The sequence below is a fragment of the Pithys albifrons genome, chromosome 13 (assembly GCF_047495875.1).
Source record: "Pithys albifrons albifrons isolate INPA30051 chromosome 13, PitAlb_v1, whole genome shotgun sequence".
Classification (NCBI taxonomy): domain Eukaryota; kingdom Metazoa; phylum Chordata; class Aves; order Passeriformes; family Thamnophilidae; genus Pithys; species Pithys albifrons.
This window is the reverse complement of record NC_092470.1, coordinates 11,105,632-11,120,059: the sequence shown is the minus strand read 5'-3', so window position 1 is coordinate 11,120,059 and position 14,428 is coordinate 11,105,632. Positions and strand designations below refer to the sequence as shown.

General features: G+C 50.0%; 1 protein-coding gene across 2 annotated transcripts in view; it reads left to right on the top strand.

Moving 5' to 3' along the window:
- The first annotated feature begins 3,037 nt into the window (after positions 1–3,037).
- The window catches only part of SHC4 (SHC adaptor protein 4), a 31,524-nt gene continuing 20,133 nt past the window's right edge, over positions 3,038–14,428 (top strand). Inside the window, exons 1-2 of one of the 2 annotated variants that reach the window (XM_071568715.1) lie at positions 3,038–4,281; positions 12,056–12,126. In XM_071568715.1, coding sequence (XP_071424816.1) covers positions 3,697–4,281; positions 12,056–12,126 — 656 coding nt within the window. In that variant the 5' untranslated portion in view covers positions 3,038–3,696. Of the gene's footprint in view, positions 4,282–11,117; positions 11,190–12,055; positions 12,127–14,428 lie in introns of those variants that run through there. The other variant, XM_071568716.1, reaches the window with a different exon arrangement.

Here is a 14,428-nt window from a genome sequence, read left to right as displayed (position 1 = left end):
TAAACAGAAAGGCCAGCCTGCAAAGAGCACGTAAGGGGTTCCTCGGGGCTCCTGCAGCCTGGCCCTGCCCCTCGGGTGTGTTCTACAGGTGGGCCCCAACTACCCTTGAGTTCCCCTGCCACCAGCGAGTGCCACGTGCCCTTGTCCTGGCCCCTGCCCGGCAAACGGAGGGTGATGTGGTGGCATTAAGTGTCTGCTGAAATGGAGTTGCTCCCAAGGGTGCCCGAGGATCTGGGCTGGCCCTGCAGCTTCCTGCCACTGAGGCTGCCTGTGGTGATGCTGGAGTTGTGGCTGCTGCTCTCTCTTCCCCTTCCCTGCAACTCTTATAGAGCAGTGTTTGAGGTGGCTGCAGCTGGTTAAGTGCTCCAGCTCCTGTGTAATGGTGCTGCCCCATCAATGTGGTCACACCTGCCAAAGCTCCTGTCCCCTGTGACAATAAGTGATTTGGGACTGCTCACATCAGTTTTTGTTGCAGCATATTTGGGGTTGTAAACAGGGTATGACAGAGAGTTTGGGTGTGATGGGGCTGGTAATAGCAATTGAGAGAGGTTTCAGCTCATATCTGTGCACCAGAAGGGCATTCCCACGCAGCCTGAGAAAACATGCACTGTCACATGTCAGCAGCTATATGAGGGGCAAAATGACTTTTCCCTGTGTCTTGCTGGGGCAGCAGCAGGTGTGTGGGCAGTGAGCTGGGGCAGCTCCCTGGGTCCTGAGTACTGTGGGCAACCGGGAACTTGAGCTGTGAGCAAGAAACACAGACTCCTTTTAGGCAGCATACAAGGCTGTGGGCTCAGTTTCACCAGTGCTTAAAGGAGCTTTGTTCTCTGTGCTGGTTAGAGGCTGATTTCCCAGTATCTTAAACAGAAATCTTGTTTTTAGCCTTGAGAAAAAAAGCTTTTTAATTTACAAAGGCATGGCATTTTTCTTTTCCCTCCTCTCCCTCTGCACAACAGCTACTATTCCTTGGACAATGCTGCTCTTTGCAGCATTGTCCAAGGGGGTTCTGCTCTTGAGCTTGTATTTCTTGATCACTGCTGAAAACAGAGCTTGTCACAATTGCATTTTTCTCTGGAACTTGCAGGAAAACACCAGCTATTCCTCACCTCCCACAGTGTAATCACACTTGCTGGTGCCTGTAAGCAGAGACGTGCAGACTAAAGCCCCAGCACCTGGGGAGGGCAACAACACCTTGGTCAGGGGGCATCAGGTGCTGGTGCCATGCAGGGCTTGAGAGACAACTCATGGGAGATGAGTGAAGCACAGGCTGTTGCATTATTATTATTTAATTTTCTTGAACATTTTCCCTTTCACCACACACATTTAAAGCCTGTCTTATTAACTGCAGTAGGACACACAGGGGATTGCAGCTCCTGCAGGGCCCCCACCTGTCTATTTTCTTACACAGGTAAAGAAGGCTCAACTTGACTTCTGAGGAAGAAGCAGCTGGCAGATGGGCTCAGGAGATGAGGACCACAGTGAGCCAGAGGCAGCCCATGGCCATGAACTAGTCTTACCGGAGCTAAGGCATAGGGGAGTGTCCTGGTCATCAAGTCATCCTTTCCTGGTGCTGTTGTCTATGCCAAGGGGCTGCTGTAAGGCCGGAAGACCCTTGCTGTTTGCTCAGAGAAAAGGTAAGGAAGGATGGCAAGGCTGATCTTGTCTGAGATGTGTTTTGTCTGTTTGCATGCTTTTCATGGCAGTGAAGAGAAAACTGGGAGATCCTCCAAGACTGGGGCATCAGCATCTCCCTGTACGCTGGTCCTTGTCCCCTTCATGGGAAGCACAGTTTGCACTCCCCTCCAGGCCCTCCTCCTCACCACTGTGGGCTTCATGGCCTCTCAATCCCAGGGATTTCTTCCAGCTGTGTTGGTTGTGTTCCAGCGTGGTGTCAAAATGAAAGAGTTAAGAAAGAAAACTGTTCATGCTAATAAGAGAGTTTCCATGCTTTATGTACAATCAATAGTGCTGCTAATCACTTCTGAACGTTTTCTATCCTTTTGTGCTCAAAGCCATCATTAAAGCTTCAAGAGAAGTTAGTAATTCTTTGTAACCTGGGGCTGGTCCCAAAGCTTTTAGCTTTGATTTTGTGAGTGGTCTGAGGCACAGTCCCCAAAAAGGGTTGATTCAAAAGCAGCCACTTCCTCTTTGAGCCACATTTCACTAACAGTCCGGACTGGATTTCCCCGCTACTTTCTTATACCAATTACTGCATCTTTAGGGTAAATACCACCTTTTATACAGGAGAGAAAAAACCAGCATGGCTGTGTTGACCTTTCTGCCTCTCCAGCACTCTGGTTGTGATTTCCTCCTCCTGTCACGGGCAGGGCACTGGGCAGCTCGGCCTCTCATCCACCAGCAGCTGATTCACAGCTCTGAACGCAAGGAGAGAATGAGGCCGGTACCACTGTGAGCACGAAAATCACCACTGAAAATCTGGCGAGAGAAAAAGCCTCAGCTCCCGCTGGGAAGCGCGGCCGTCGTGTCGGGTTTCCCCTCCTGGCCCGACCCCCGTGGTGCTGCGATTCTCTTCCCACCGCGCTGCCGCAGGTGTCGAAGCCCCCCACGGAGCAGAGGGAACGCGCTGACGGCCCTGACACTTGCACTGAGTAAAACAAACCCGGCTCGCTTGTTTGGCTGCCCGAGGCACACGCGGTGCCCGAGAGGGGCTTCTCCCGGCGCTGGAGCGGAGCTGCCAAGCAGGGAGCGCTCTGGGGCGAGCCTGCCCTTTCCTGTGGGCCGGGCGGGGGTGACCGCAGCCCTCGGCCCCGGCAGTGCCGCGGCGGGGGAGGAGCGGCCGCAGAAAGGGGGATTTGGGGGGATTTGGGGGGATTTTCGGCACCTCCCGGAGGGTCCCTCGAGCCCCCCCCGCCCCTCTCCCCGCGCGCCGAGGGCGCGTGAGCCGGCAGCGGGCGCTGATTGGCTGCGAGACGCCCCCCGGGGGCCGCCGGGCCGCGGCCGCGCGCCGAGCGCCATTCACGGCGCTGCCCGCGCGCGCGCGCGGCCCATTCACAAAACTTCATTCATAAAAGCGGCGGCGGCGGGGACGGCTCGGGCGCTGCGGGAACGGCCCCGGCGCCGCGGGGATGCCCCGTGCTCTCTGGATTATTGTGATGCTGAAGGACTTCCCTGCATGAATTAGCGGGACCGACGCTGCTCAGTGTTTTTCGTGCGTTTGTGCCTGACGGCGCGGCAGAAGCTGCAGCGCAGGGATGCTCTTCTCCTCTGGGGCAGCGACGGCGGGCGCGCAGAGAGCCGGGCACCTCTCGGGGTTCATGCCGGTCTGAAAATGCGTTTGAGCTTGTAGCTCTCTTGCCGTGCTTTACGTGGAATATGCTTGAGCTTTCGCTGCAGCCAGGACTCCGTAATTAATGATGCTGCAGCTGTGAGTCTTCAGAGCTAGGTGGGATTTAGTGCCTGGCTTGAGGCAGGTTCGGATAGCGGCTCGTCATCTTAAGCTGCTGTACCACTGATGTGCTTTCCTCTGTGCTGCTTTGATTACTGCTTACAAAATGCCAGATGTCCATGCAGTTTTAAGCCTTGTCCATTGAGGAAAATAAACCACTCAAGAGGGAGTCAGCAAAAATATCCGATAGGTTTCTGTTTTGAAAATTGTTTGACTTGCTTGATTTCCATGTAATTGATCTACAAGAGCCAATTTATGCAAGAATATCCAATTACAGACCTGCCAAGGCTATGAGAGAACGCAGCCAGCAGAGCCTCGGTGGACACGTCCTGTATGTAGGGTTATTCAGACATCCAGGAATGCTGCACAGGGCTAAGTACAGCCGATTCAGGAATGATTCCATAACATCCCTAGATGAAGGTACACAAAATACGTCTTTAAATATCAAAGGTTCTTCCTCCTCTTCCCATTCTTCAACACCTAATTTACTGACAGAAGATGTCTCCTTGGGGCCACAGGACACCTGCACCACGCTGTGCACGCTGATTCCCCGGATGGCGAACATTAAACTGGCCAACCCATCAAACCTGCCGGGGCTGAAAAGCTTCTGTCTGGGAACAAAAGAGGTGCCACGAATTAAACTCACGGAGTGCGTTACCATCCCGAGCAGCCCCACCTCGCCTCAGATCAGCTGCCTGTCGGCCTCTTATCCACAGCCTGACCTGGATAAGCTGGTCCTGATCCCAAAGCCAGCAGGTGACTGTGCTGTGTGGGGGGCTGAGGAGGCCGCTCCTGTGGGCAGGCAGGACAGGAGCCTCACACAGAGTGATGAAAGCACGTACACCCAGGAGCCAGGAACGATCTACAGTGTGCGGGTAAGTACTTCTCCCAGGGTCTCCATGCTCTCAGCTGCTCAGGGGGCTGCTGGGTGACCTCCATTTTCCCTCTCCTAGAGTCAGTGCCCCAACCCACTGAATTCTCCCATGTATTTCCTGTCTCCTGATGAATGTAGGGCTGTGATGTTGAACTGAAGGAGCTAAAAGCACCCCAGCTGCTCCCAGAGGTAACACAACCTTCATTTCCAAAGGACTATCTTTAGACTCTCTGAGGAGTGCTGCTGAGCTGCAATTAAAACAGGGGTTACTTTGGCCTGAAATGCATGTTGAAGCGAAAAGAAGGCCCACAAAAGGGCTTCCCATCCCTCATAGAGCAAGTCCAGGCAGTAGGTGCATGCTGGCCTATGCTGCTGACATATTTGTCAGGGAGGGTGAGGGGCAGGTGCTGCCCAGGTTGTATTTCCAGCATGGTTTTCTTCTGGTTTTTCTGGAAGTTACCTTGTTTTATGGGAAATACCTCTGAAGGGGTGGGGTCGCTGGCAGGAGCTTCACAACACAACAGGAAAATGTTGTTTCCCTCCATCTTCCTGCTCCTGATGCTCCTGTGGCTGTGGGCCTGCAGGAGCCTGCCCAAGGAGAGCTGCAAGAGTATTGCTGGTGTGTCTTCACCAAATTCTCAGTGTTTCTTTCAACCAGCCCTTTCAAGAATGACAAGCAGGTCAGTAAATAAGCAGCCTGTGGGATTGGGGGCTCCAGCATTGGAGGGTGGGCAAGGTGCTCATTTTCCCAGGGGCCACAAGGCTTCCTTGGGAGCTGGCAATGAAGCCTCAGATGGGCTGGGAAGTGTCCAGGGGCACAGGGCTGCAGCATGGCAGGAGTGTGGTGCAGAGGGATGGTCTCACTTGGAGGCAAAGTGGGGCTGAGAGGCTCAGGGCTGGGCAGTTGGAGCTGCTCCCAACCCTTACCCTCTTGCCCTGGCCCTTGCCCTCCCTCCTGTGGTGTTTGGAGACACCCACTGTCCCCATGCAGCTTCTTGTGCCCTGTTGGGGTAAGGGATTGTTGGGATCTCTGCAGAGACACTTCTAGGAGGAAGGTCAGGTCTACATTACTGCTGCTGCCAAAGGTCTTGGGCCTCAATAGCTTACTCAGAATCTGAAGAGGATTTGGAAATTACATGGAGAGGATCCACAGTTATTTTAGAAGGGCTGTAAGGTGGTGAATTAAAGAAATGCCAAAAGGGCAAAATCTGTCCCCTGTAGACTGAAGCGAGGCAGAAATTGCTTTTCTGGGGTTGTTTAAAGAAGAGGCAATTTGGGCTCTTTGCATCCCCCGGGGAGCAGCTGTGACTGTGTGTGACTGGTGGTGACAGGGCACCTGTGTCACTGCCACGTGTCCCTGGGGAGGAAGCTGAGACCCGTAACAGCACCTGTTTCCCCAAGATGATTGTGCATATAACAAAGAGGCCAAATATTAATATTTTAATAGAAGCCTGGACAGCTCTGATTCTCACTGTTATCTTTCAACACATACTCTGTATGCAGATTGCTGCAGGCTTTACAAGATGGATATTTACCCTGCCCTTGTTCGCATTCTACCCATTATACACCTTTCCCACAATGCTGCCCATCTGGAACTGAGGTTGTCTCTAAATGGTGCCTGGAGTGGCCATGGCATTTGTGTCTCCTGCTGATGTTTGTTATGGCTGTGATGAGCCCTAGGAATATTCCAAGAGGCACTTGGCCATCCTCGCTCTTCCTTGTTAAGAAGTGCCAGGGAGGTGGCTGCTCCGGAGCAGGAGGAGAATACCCAGCTTGGTTTTAAAAATATGCTATTTAACTAAGGTATGGAAAGGAGATGCTATTGCCAGATATTTCAATACCTTTTTACTTTAAAATAATATGATAAAGGTTGTTTGCAGCATCCTTTGTCTTAAAGGTGTTTTACCAACGTACAGGTTGATCCTCTGCTAGCTGTTTGATGGCATGTGCCTGTAGATATATGCTCACATATATATCTATAATCAGTTGCATGTCTCTAGAGTAAAAGGAGCCTGACTATTTCTAACATAGGAGTTCAGGATGACTTGAAGTGTGCCCTGAGAGAGCACACGTGGCCACCTGTCCCCTGTACAGTCCATGGAGGATGTGACAGGTCAGCCCCGGAGCACTTGCTCCCTGCCACTGTGTGCATAGAGAGGTTCAGGGCACCGCTTTCCTGGTTCCAAGGAGCCGCCAGTACCTCTTCCATGTTCAGGAAAGGCAATTACTGTGGTATTCCAGCTGCAGCCACTTCCCTGGAGCGTGACACCCTGACACTGCACCCTGAGAGCTGCTCTGCACTGCGCGTTGTAAATAACTAACTCCCCGCGTGTGGCCAGCTGGGGCTGTGGCAGGAAGGAGATGGGCTCTGGTGATTCACGGCTTCAGAGCCGCAGCTGTGAATCATGAGCCGGGGGCTCGGGCCCGGCGGGCGCTGGGGCGGTGCCTGCTGTGCCGGCCCTGGGGATGGATGGATGGGGTGTGTGCAGCTCCCACCGGCACAAGCCTCGGCCCCGGGGCTGCGCCTCCACACTCAGCATCGCCTCCGGGGCCCAGCACCCCCCTGGGCAATTGCTTCTAACAGAAACCTGCGTGTTTTCAGGCCATTTGCTTTGTCACAGCCGCAGAATGGGGACAGGGTGGTTTGGGACCAGTTCTGTTGGAGCCCTGGCCCAAGGGGAAGTGCTGCAGGAAGTGGTTTTCAGCACAAAACTAAAAAGCAAAGGAAAAAAATATATATGTGTCTGCATTTATGAACTTTTCCTGTTTGTTTTTTGTTTCTCAAAATATATTTAAAATTTAAAGCCTGTGAATGAAAGGGTCAAACTGTCCCAGGAAAATTTTTATCTGTCAAAAACCATTCTTTATCACAAAAAACCCTGGCTCACTGTCCTTAGGGAAGGGGCTGTGCTGTGTGCACACAAGGAGTAGGACAGAGCAAGGGGCTATCTGTCTGTCTGTCTGCACTGCTGCTGCTGCAGGGAGGAAGGTGAGAGCAGAGTAAGCAATGAGGAAAGTTAGGCTAGCACTGACAAACCCCTAGTGGATTTTTTTGGTGTTTAATGGTCTTTAATGGGCTGTTTTCTTCCTTGAAGGTGCCTAATCTGTTTTCCAGCCCATTCTGCCCTGGTTTTGTGCTGTCTCGCAGGTGCCCCGGGAGTGTCCCCCACACCTGCAGTGCTCTGCTCCCCTTAGCGGGGATGGGGGAGGCTCTGCTGGCTTTGCCTTTGGATCTGGAGGGGGTTGCTGTTTGCTGGAGGAAGCCAGTGTGGCTCATGCTGAGGAGCAAGCCAACTGAATGTCCTCCAGGGTGCAAACCTGGGCCAAAGCCTGATTGGTGGCTGTTGGTGTTTTGTAGCTGTGACCCCAGCCCAGTGAATGCAGCTGTGTGAGGCAAGGTTAGCTGACTGGCAATGGTGCAGCTTGTGCCCTGGCAGGAACACTGTGCCACTGCCAGGGTAGCTGTGATGGTCTCTGCTTTCCAGTGAACCCAGTGGCTTTCCAACCCCAAAGCTACCACAGGCAGCAGGAAGGGCTTAAAAAACTTTTGCACCAAAGCTACAATGATCTGTGCATTGCTCCTTCCCCACATCCCTGGCTGGCTCCCAGCACTGTCAGTGGAGGGAGGACAACACTTCACCTTCCTGCCAGGGTGAAAGCAGGGAAATCTCAAATCAGATTCCCAAGTCCAGCAGCCAGCTACAGGGAGGGTAGCACTGTGGCTGGAACTGGCAAAACTCATTTTGCCTTTTACACAGAGGCCTGTCTCCTTATAACTCCAGTTCCATTGCCCTGCCATGTGCTAGTGGCTGCTGCTCGCTTCTGTCCAGTCTCCTTTCCAGATGGATCCATTGCAGACTAGAGCTGAGTTATTCAGGCAAATCAAAGCAAAACTCTCCCAACTGCTCTGCAGTCACCTGCCCTGCCTTTGGGTCACAACAACGCCCTGCAGGACTACAGGCTGGAGGAGGAGTGGATGGAAAGTTGTCCAGTGAAAAAGGACCTGGATGTCCTCAACAACAGCGGCTGAACATGAGCCAGCATGTGCCCAGGTGGCCAAGAAGGCCAATGGCATCCTGGCCTCTATTAGGAATACTGTGGCCAGCAGGACCAGGGCAGTAACTGCCCCCTAGACTCAGCACTGGTGAGGCCACACCTCGAATCCTGAGTCCAGTTTGGACCCTTCATGACAAGAAAGACACTGAGGGGCTGGAGGAGGTCCAGAGAAGGGCAACAGTGCTGGGGAAGGGTCTGGAGCACAAGTCTTGTGAGGAGCAGCTGAAGGAGCTTGGGGTGTTTATCCTGGAGAAAAGGAGGCTCAGAAGGGACCTTATCCCTCTCTGCAAGTCCCTGAAAGGAGGCTGTTGCCAGGTAAGGGTCAGTCTCTTCTCACAAGTAACAAGCAATTGGACAAGAAGAAATGGCCTCAATTTTTGTCAGGAGAGTTAGGTTGGATATTAGGAAAAATTTTTTCATGGAAAGATTTGTCAAACATTGGAACAGGCTGCCCAGGGAAATGGTTGAGTTGCTATCCCTGGAGGTATTTAAAACATGTGTAGATATGACACGTGGGAACCTGGTTTAGTGGTGGACTTTACAGTGCTGGGCTAATGATTAGCCTTCATGACCTTAGAGGTCTTTTCCAAACTAAATGATTCTATGATTCTGTGTTTCCTGTGGGTGATTCACTGTCTGTCATTCACGCTGGAGCTGGAGTCACTGACTGCGTTATGGCAGGGAATGAAATGAGACGTGGTTCTGGATTAGAAAGTGCCTGAAAAGCTTATTCACATGGGCCCTGCCTGGTGCCTTCACATCTCCTCCCACACAGTCCCTCATCCTGTTTGCAGTCATTTTCTGTCATCTCGTGTAAATCAATGTGAAAAGATGTGTTTGTCTCCAGTAACCACTGTTCTCTCCCACCACCTCCCTGCCATCCCGGTGCCACGGGGAAACAGCAGCCAGCCCCACATCACCCTCTGTATTCAAACACCAAGGGACAAAGCAGCTCCCACTGCTGCTGTCTCCCTTTGCACATGCTCCCATTAGAGGAGCCATTCCCTTTCCAGCTCTCCATCCTGCCGACAGAGCAGTGGGTTCAGCATCGTTAGCGATGTCAGGTCTTTAGCACTTGGCTTGTTTCAGTGTTGGTGTTTTGTTTTCCTATAGGTAGATGAATTCTGCAGTTATACCTGTGCTTGTTGCCCCAGGCTGGTTACTGCACTCTTGTGCCTGTGTCCAGCCTCCCCCACTTGCTGTAGCAGCTCAGTGAAGGTGGGCCAGACCTGTTCTTGTGGGGCTTCAGAAGATGAATCCCCCTCCTTGGACATCATCTTTTGACCCTGGTTATCCCAAAAGCTCGCGGTGAATAGCGTGGGCTGGGGCAAGAGCTGTGTGCTGGTGTGGCTCCCTCTCCTGGGCACCTGTGGCTGCTGCCCTGCCCATGTTTTAGTTTAACCTTCCCTGAGGCAGGAAAGCTGGAGCAGACCTTGATCCTGGATCGCCAGATGAGCTCACTTTTTGTGGGAACTGTTGGAGGGGTACAGGATGAGGAGGATGTGCACCACCTAAACTCAAGTCTGGGTGCTGAAGTGTCTGAAGCAAACCTTGTCCTTCTCTTCTTCCTTTCCCTTTCTCCCATGCATTGGTTGTGCTGTTTGTCAGACTTCACTATGGAGGGGTTAATATTTTCCTTGTTTAATTGTTAATTATTTTTTTCTTCCTTGGAGAATGTCTTTTGTTTTCTTGAATAGGCTTCTGGCATCCCGATGTCCTTTTATGTGCTCCATAGGCTTCTCCCAGGCTCTGTGACCCCGACTTCCTCTGCCCCAATCCCACTTCATCCCCCTTCCCAAGCCTCTGCTGCTTTTCTGTGCCTTCTGGCTGTGATGTGAAGGTTCAGCCATTACTGACTGTGCTGGTTTAGATAACCAATGACAGCTAAAATAAATGAGAGATTCGCTGAGGTGCCATGTTAATGCACTTCCCTACTCAGGCTTTTAAAGAAAAAAAAAGGTCTTTTGTGAATCATTGATAAGTTCAGCTTCACTCAGGGTCACTTATGCAAAAACCTAATATTGATTTTTCATCTTTGCTTAGAGTAGCTTCCCATGCATCTGTTCAGGATGCAATGGGGACTCACTTATCAGCATATGACTCACCTACTCCTCTAAATTTTTCTTTTTTCAAGGGTAGAGGAGCAGCCAACCAGCTCACAGGATGCTTGACCTTATCCTGTAGGATCAGAGGTTGTCGCTGTGCTACAAGCTGAGGCTCTAGACATATTTTCCACATTTGCTTTGTTCCTGTTAAGCAGGAATATCTTTAACAAGGCAGATAGCTCTCAAAGTCATTAAATGTTCATTAGGGAAGCAGTTCTAACCCTTCAGATTCTTACTGATGTCCTTCCAGGTCCCTGACCTAATTCTGGAGTTCTCCCAAGGGTTACATTGCTATCTGGAAAGAAACCAAAATAGGGATAATACAATTGTTGTGGAATCCTTGCTTGACTGCACACATAACGTTCTCTTTTTCACACACACATTCATTTCTGAAAGTCTCCAAAGCTGAAACAGATACCTAAATCAAACCCCTTCTGAGTGTTCCAGCAGAAAAATCAATTCACAGGCAAAGTGAGGCAGAGGAAGTAAATACAGTACCTTTCTCTGACAGACAATTCTTTCTCCATCTATTCAGACAAGGGGGCAGAGCATGCACGGCCCTGCCTGGCATTCCCAGGTTGCCTCTGTGTCCCAGAGGCTTTGACTTTCTGCAGGAGAGGTTTGCACAGGCAGGCTGTTGCTGCAGCTCTTGGCACTGTGAGCACTGCAGGATGCTCCTGAAAGGCAAACAGAGACCCAGACCTACACCAGCTTCATGAAATGATCAGAGTGCTTCAACAGCACAGAGGTGGACCTCACCAGAAATGCTGATGGAATTAGTAAGATATGTTTGGGGAGAGGTAAACTCAGTGGATAGGCTTAGCCTAGCATACTTCAGTGAGATGAAAATGTGCCATGGGTCAAAGAAGTCCATGGGCTGATGTGCTGTCACATCCTTGATACTTCTGAAAATTGGTCTTACGCAAATCCCAGATGAGTATAGAAAAAGCCTCCAGCTCTGTCCCACGCAACAGAAGTGTGGTAGTCACCCACTCATTTAAAGCAGGACAGTTTATAGTGCAGGCTCTTAAGAACTGTTGCTGTGAGCTGAAATTAATTGCAACTTCATCTCCTTCATCTTCTGCAGATGTTCTTTGTCATCAGATGTGCAGCAGCATGGAGCCAGTGGCTTTCCTCATGCCCTGTAATGCCTCCTACTGCTCTGAAGGGATACGGCTCTTCTGCATGGGGACTGTTGAGTGCATTGATCTCATGGAGCTTCTCTGCTCCTGGAGGTTATGTTCTCTCCAGCACTTCCTCATATATTCCTCCCAGCTAGCTCAGTGTCACAGGCCAATAACTGAGAGTAAGCAGAATTGGAAAAAAGGAATAATTAGATTTTGGTTTTGTTTGTAGAATGCTTTACCTTTTTATTTTTGGTGCTGTGATGTTTAAGCCACTGATATCTTTATTGCTCTTCTCTACACTTTTTAGTAAAACAAAGTCTGTTTAGGAAGAAGCTTTAGGATGGCTGGTTTGATTTTCCATTTAGACTGTGGTTCTGCATAAGCTTAGTGGACAGTAATCACATTTGCTTCCTCCTGTGATCCTCCTTTTACTTGTGTACCACATATTAACAGAGTCCTCCCTTTTCTCTGTCTCTGTTTTCCACAGTACATGGGCTGTATTGAAGTGCTGCAGTCAATGAGATCCCTGGACTTTGGCACACGAACACAAGTCACCAGGTAGGTGGTATAAAACTGAGATTCAGACCAAGAATGAAAAGCCGAAGTGCTAATTTCTGTATAAAGCTGAGGGTGCTTGCCAAGCTCTGAGACAATCTTGAATAGGAGTTTGCATGTTTTGCTTTGTTTTTTTCCTGAGTGATGATTTGAATTATTTGATCATTACAATAGGCTGTTTGCATTGGAAAGTGAATTGTTTCAGGCACAGACCTTATTTCTCTCCCAGTTGTTCAGAGAGCCTCCCCCTGCAGTCACAGCACAGTGCAGATACCCCCGGCTGGGCGGGTACCAGCGGCAGCCGGACTGTGCCCGTGGGATCAGCGCTGCCTGCTCGGCTCTGCTGGGGCATGGGGTGAACCCAGTGCTGCTGCCGTGGCCCCGGGTGCCGTGGCCAAGGTGGGGAGCCAGGATGGTCACAGGTCTCTCTGCCACGCTGCTTCACACCTGACACAGAGAGTGCCATCAGTCCCTCAGTCTGGCATTGTCATCTAATGAAATTTTGTCAGATGAATGACATTGCTTGACCCCATCTGCACCAAGACCAGGCTCAGCTGGAAGGGGACTCACAAGGAAAACATGTTGAAATACAGCTGTTTTCATCTGTACTGCAAGCCTAAGTTTCCAGGCTGCAAATAAAAAAAAAGATTCACTCTCAGATACAACTGAACATGGTTTAACCATGAAATATTTTGTGGTCTTTTGGGAAGTTTGCAACTTCTGTTACAGATTGCTGCCATTTGCTGGATGTAGATTATTAATATATATGCACCTGTGGGGAGGCTGAAATGTTCTGCTAGGAACAATTTTATTTTTGCATTTATTCTTGTAAGTCTGACAGTGCAGGAGTGTTGGAGTTTTCAAAACAATCACCCTTTTCCAGCTCTGAGTGCTGCATGCTCTGCCAGGCAGCCCCAGCAGCTCAGCACCTCTAAAGGCTTTTTGGAGGGGTGGGTGGGTGGGTGTAGGGTATTTTGGCTTGGCCTTAGACATGTTTCTTCATCCCCTCAGCTCCTTTTCTGGTGTGGTTCATGCTGAGGATTCCAGGAGTGTGGTGGGGGCATCCTGCGCCTGCCCAGCTCTTCCTTCCTGCTGGTGGATGATTTTCAGATATCTTTTGCTTCCTCAAGTGTTTGTATCAAAGAAGTTGTGGAGAAAGGAAAGGAACATGAAGAGATAATTGTTCTATTTCTATCTGTTGGGTCCCAGCCTTATCAGCTGAAAACCCCAAGTCCTGCAATGCCTGTACCACCCTTGATAACTGCCCCATTTGTTTTATATGCTAAATCAGCAGTTGTTGACATTTACAATCACTATCAGCACACTCACCCAGTTCCTGCATGTGTGTATGAAGAAGTGCCTGGGATACAAATATACTTCCCTCAGATTAGTCAATCCCTGATCAAAAAGAGCCATGTAATAGCCTGAGCCCAAAGCAATCAGCCCAGGCTGCTGTGTTTTTTCCAGCTCAGCCCAAGAGCGAGGTTATCGCCTGCCTGCAAGAAACAAAGTGTGTGTGCTGCTACACTGGCAGAACAGAGCCTTGGATGGTTTGTCTGGAAAATAATGAACATGAATTACTGTGTGACAAGAGCTTGCCAACTTAAATTTGGGCCCAGTAGTAAGGTTTTCTTAAGCAGAACTATGTCAAAACTTAACAATGAAAATATTTCCATCACCTAAAAAAATGTCACTGCTGACCTTAATGGGCTCTTTTATGCATGAGAAATTCAAAACTTAAACTGTTTGCAAACCAAATGCTGAAGTGCTGAGCTCATGCATGCAAACTTTAAAGTTTGATCGATTAGAAGCTGACTGGAGCAAAGATAACATTGATTATTCCCCTCTTGCTCTCCCAGGGGAGTCAGTTTATAGACACATGCACAGTGCACCAACCGGGAGCTGTTGGAAATGATCCCATTTTAATCATCTCTGTTATGTGTACTGGGGTAAAAAGTATTTTTACTTTGATGACATTTCACTAAACAAAATGATTTCTTCTGTTTTGAAGTGATGTAGAAAGGGTCTCTAGTTATATTTGCACCCTTCTTTACTGTATGTGTGCGTTCATATTTAGTTAGCCTTGTGCTGTCTAAAACTGAAGTTCTTTACCTACCTCATGTGAATGTTGAAAAGACCATCAAACTCCTGTTTGCCAAAGTGCTGTGAAGAGTTCAAAAGAGATGAGCATGAAGGATTTATTTTCTAGTTTCTTCCTGGAGTTGCATTTTCAGTTGCTTACCAGGCTCATGGTTAGGGAAGGCAGAAAGTGGCCTCTCCAGTGCTATGAATGACCATGGGTGCA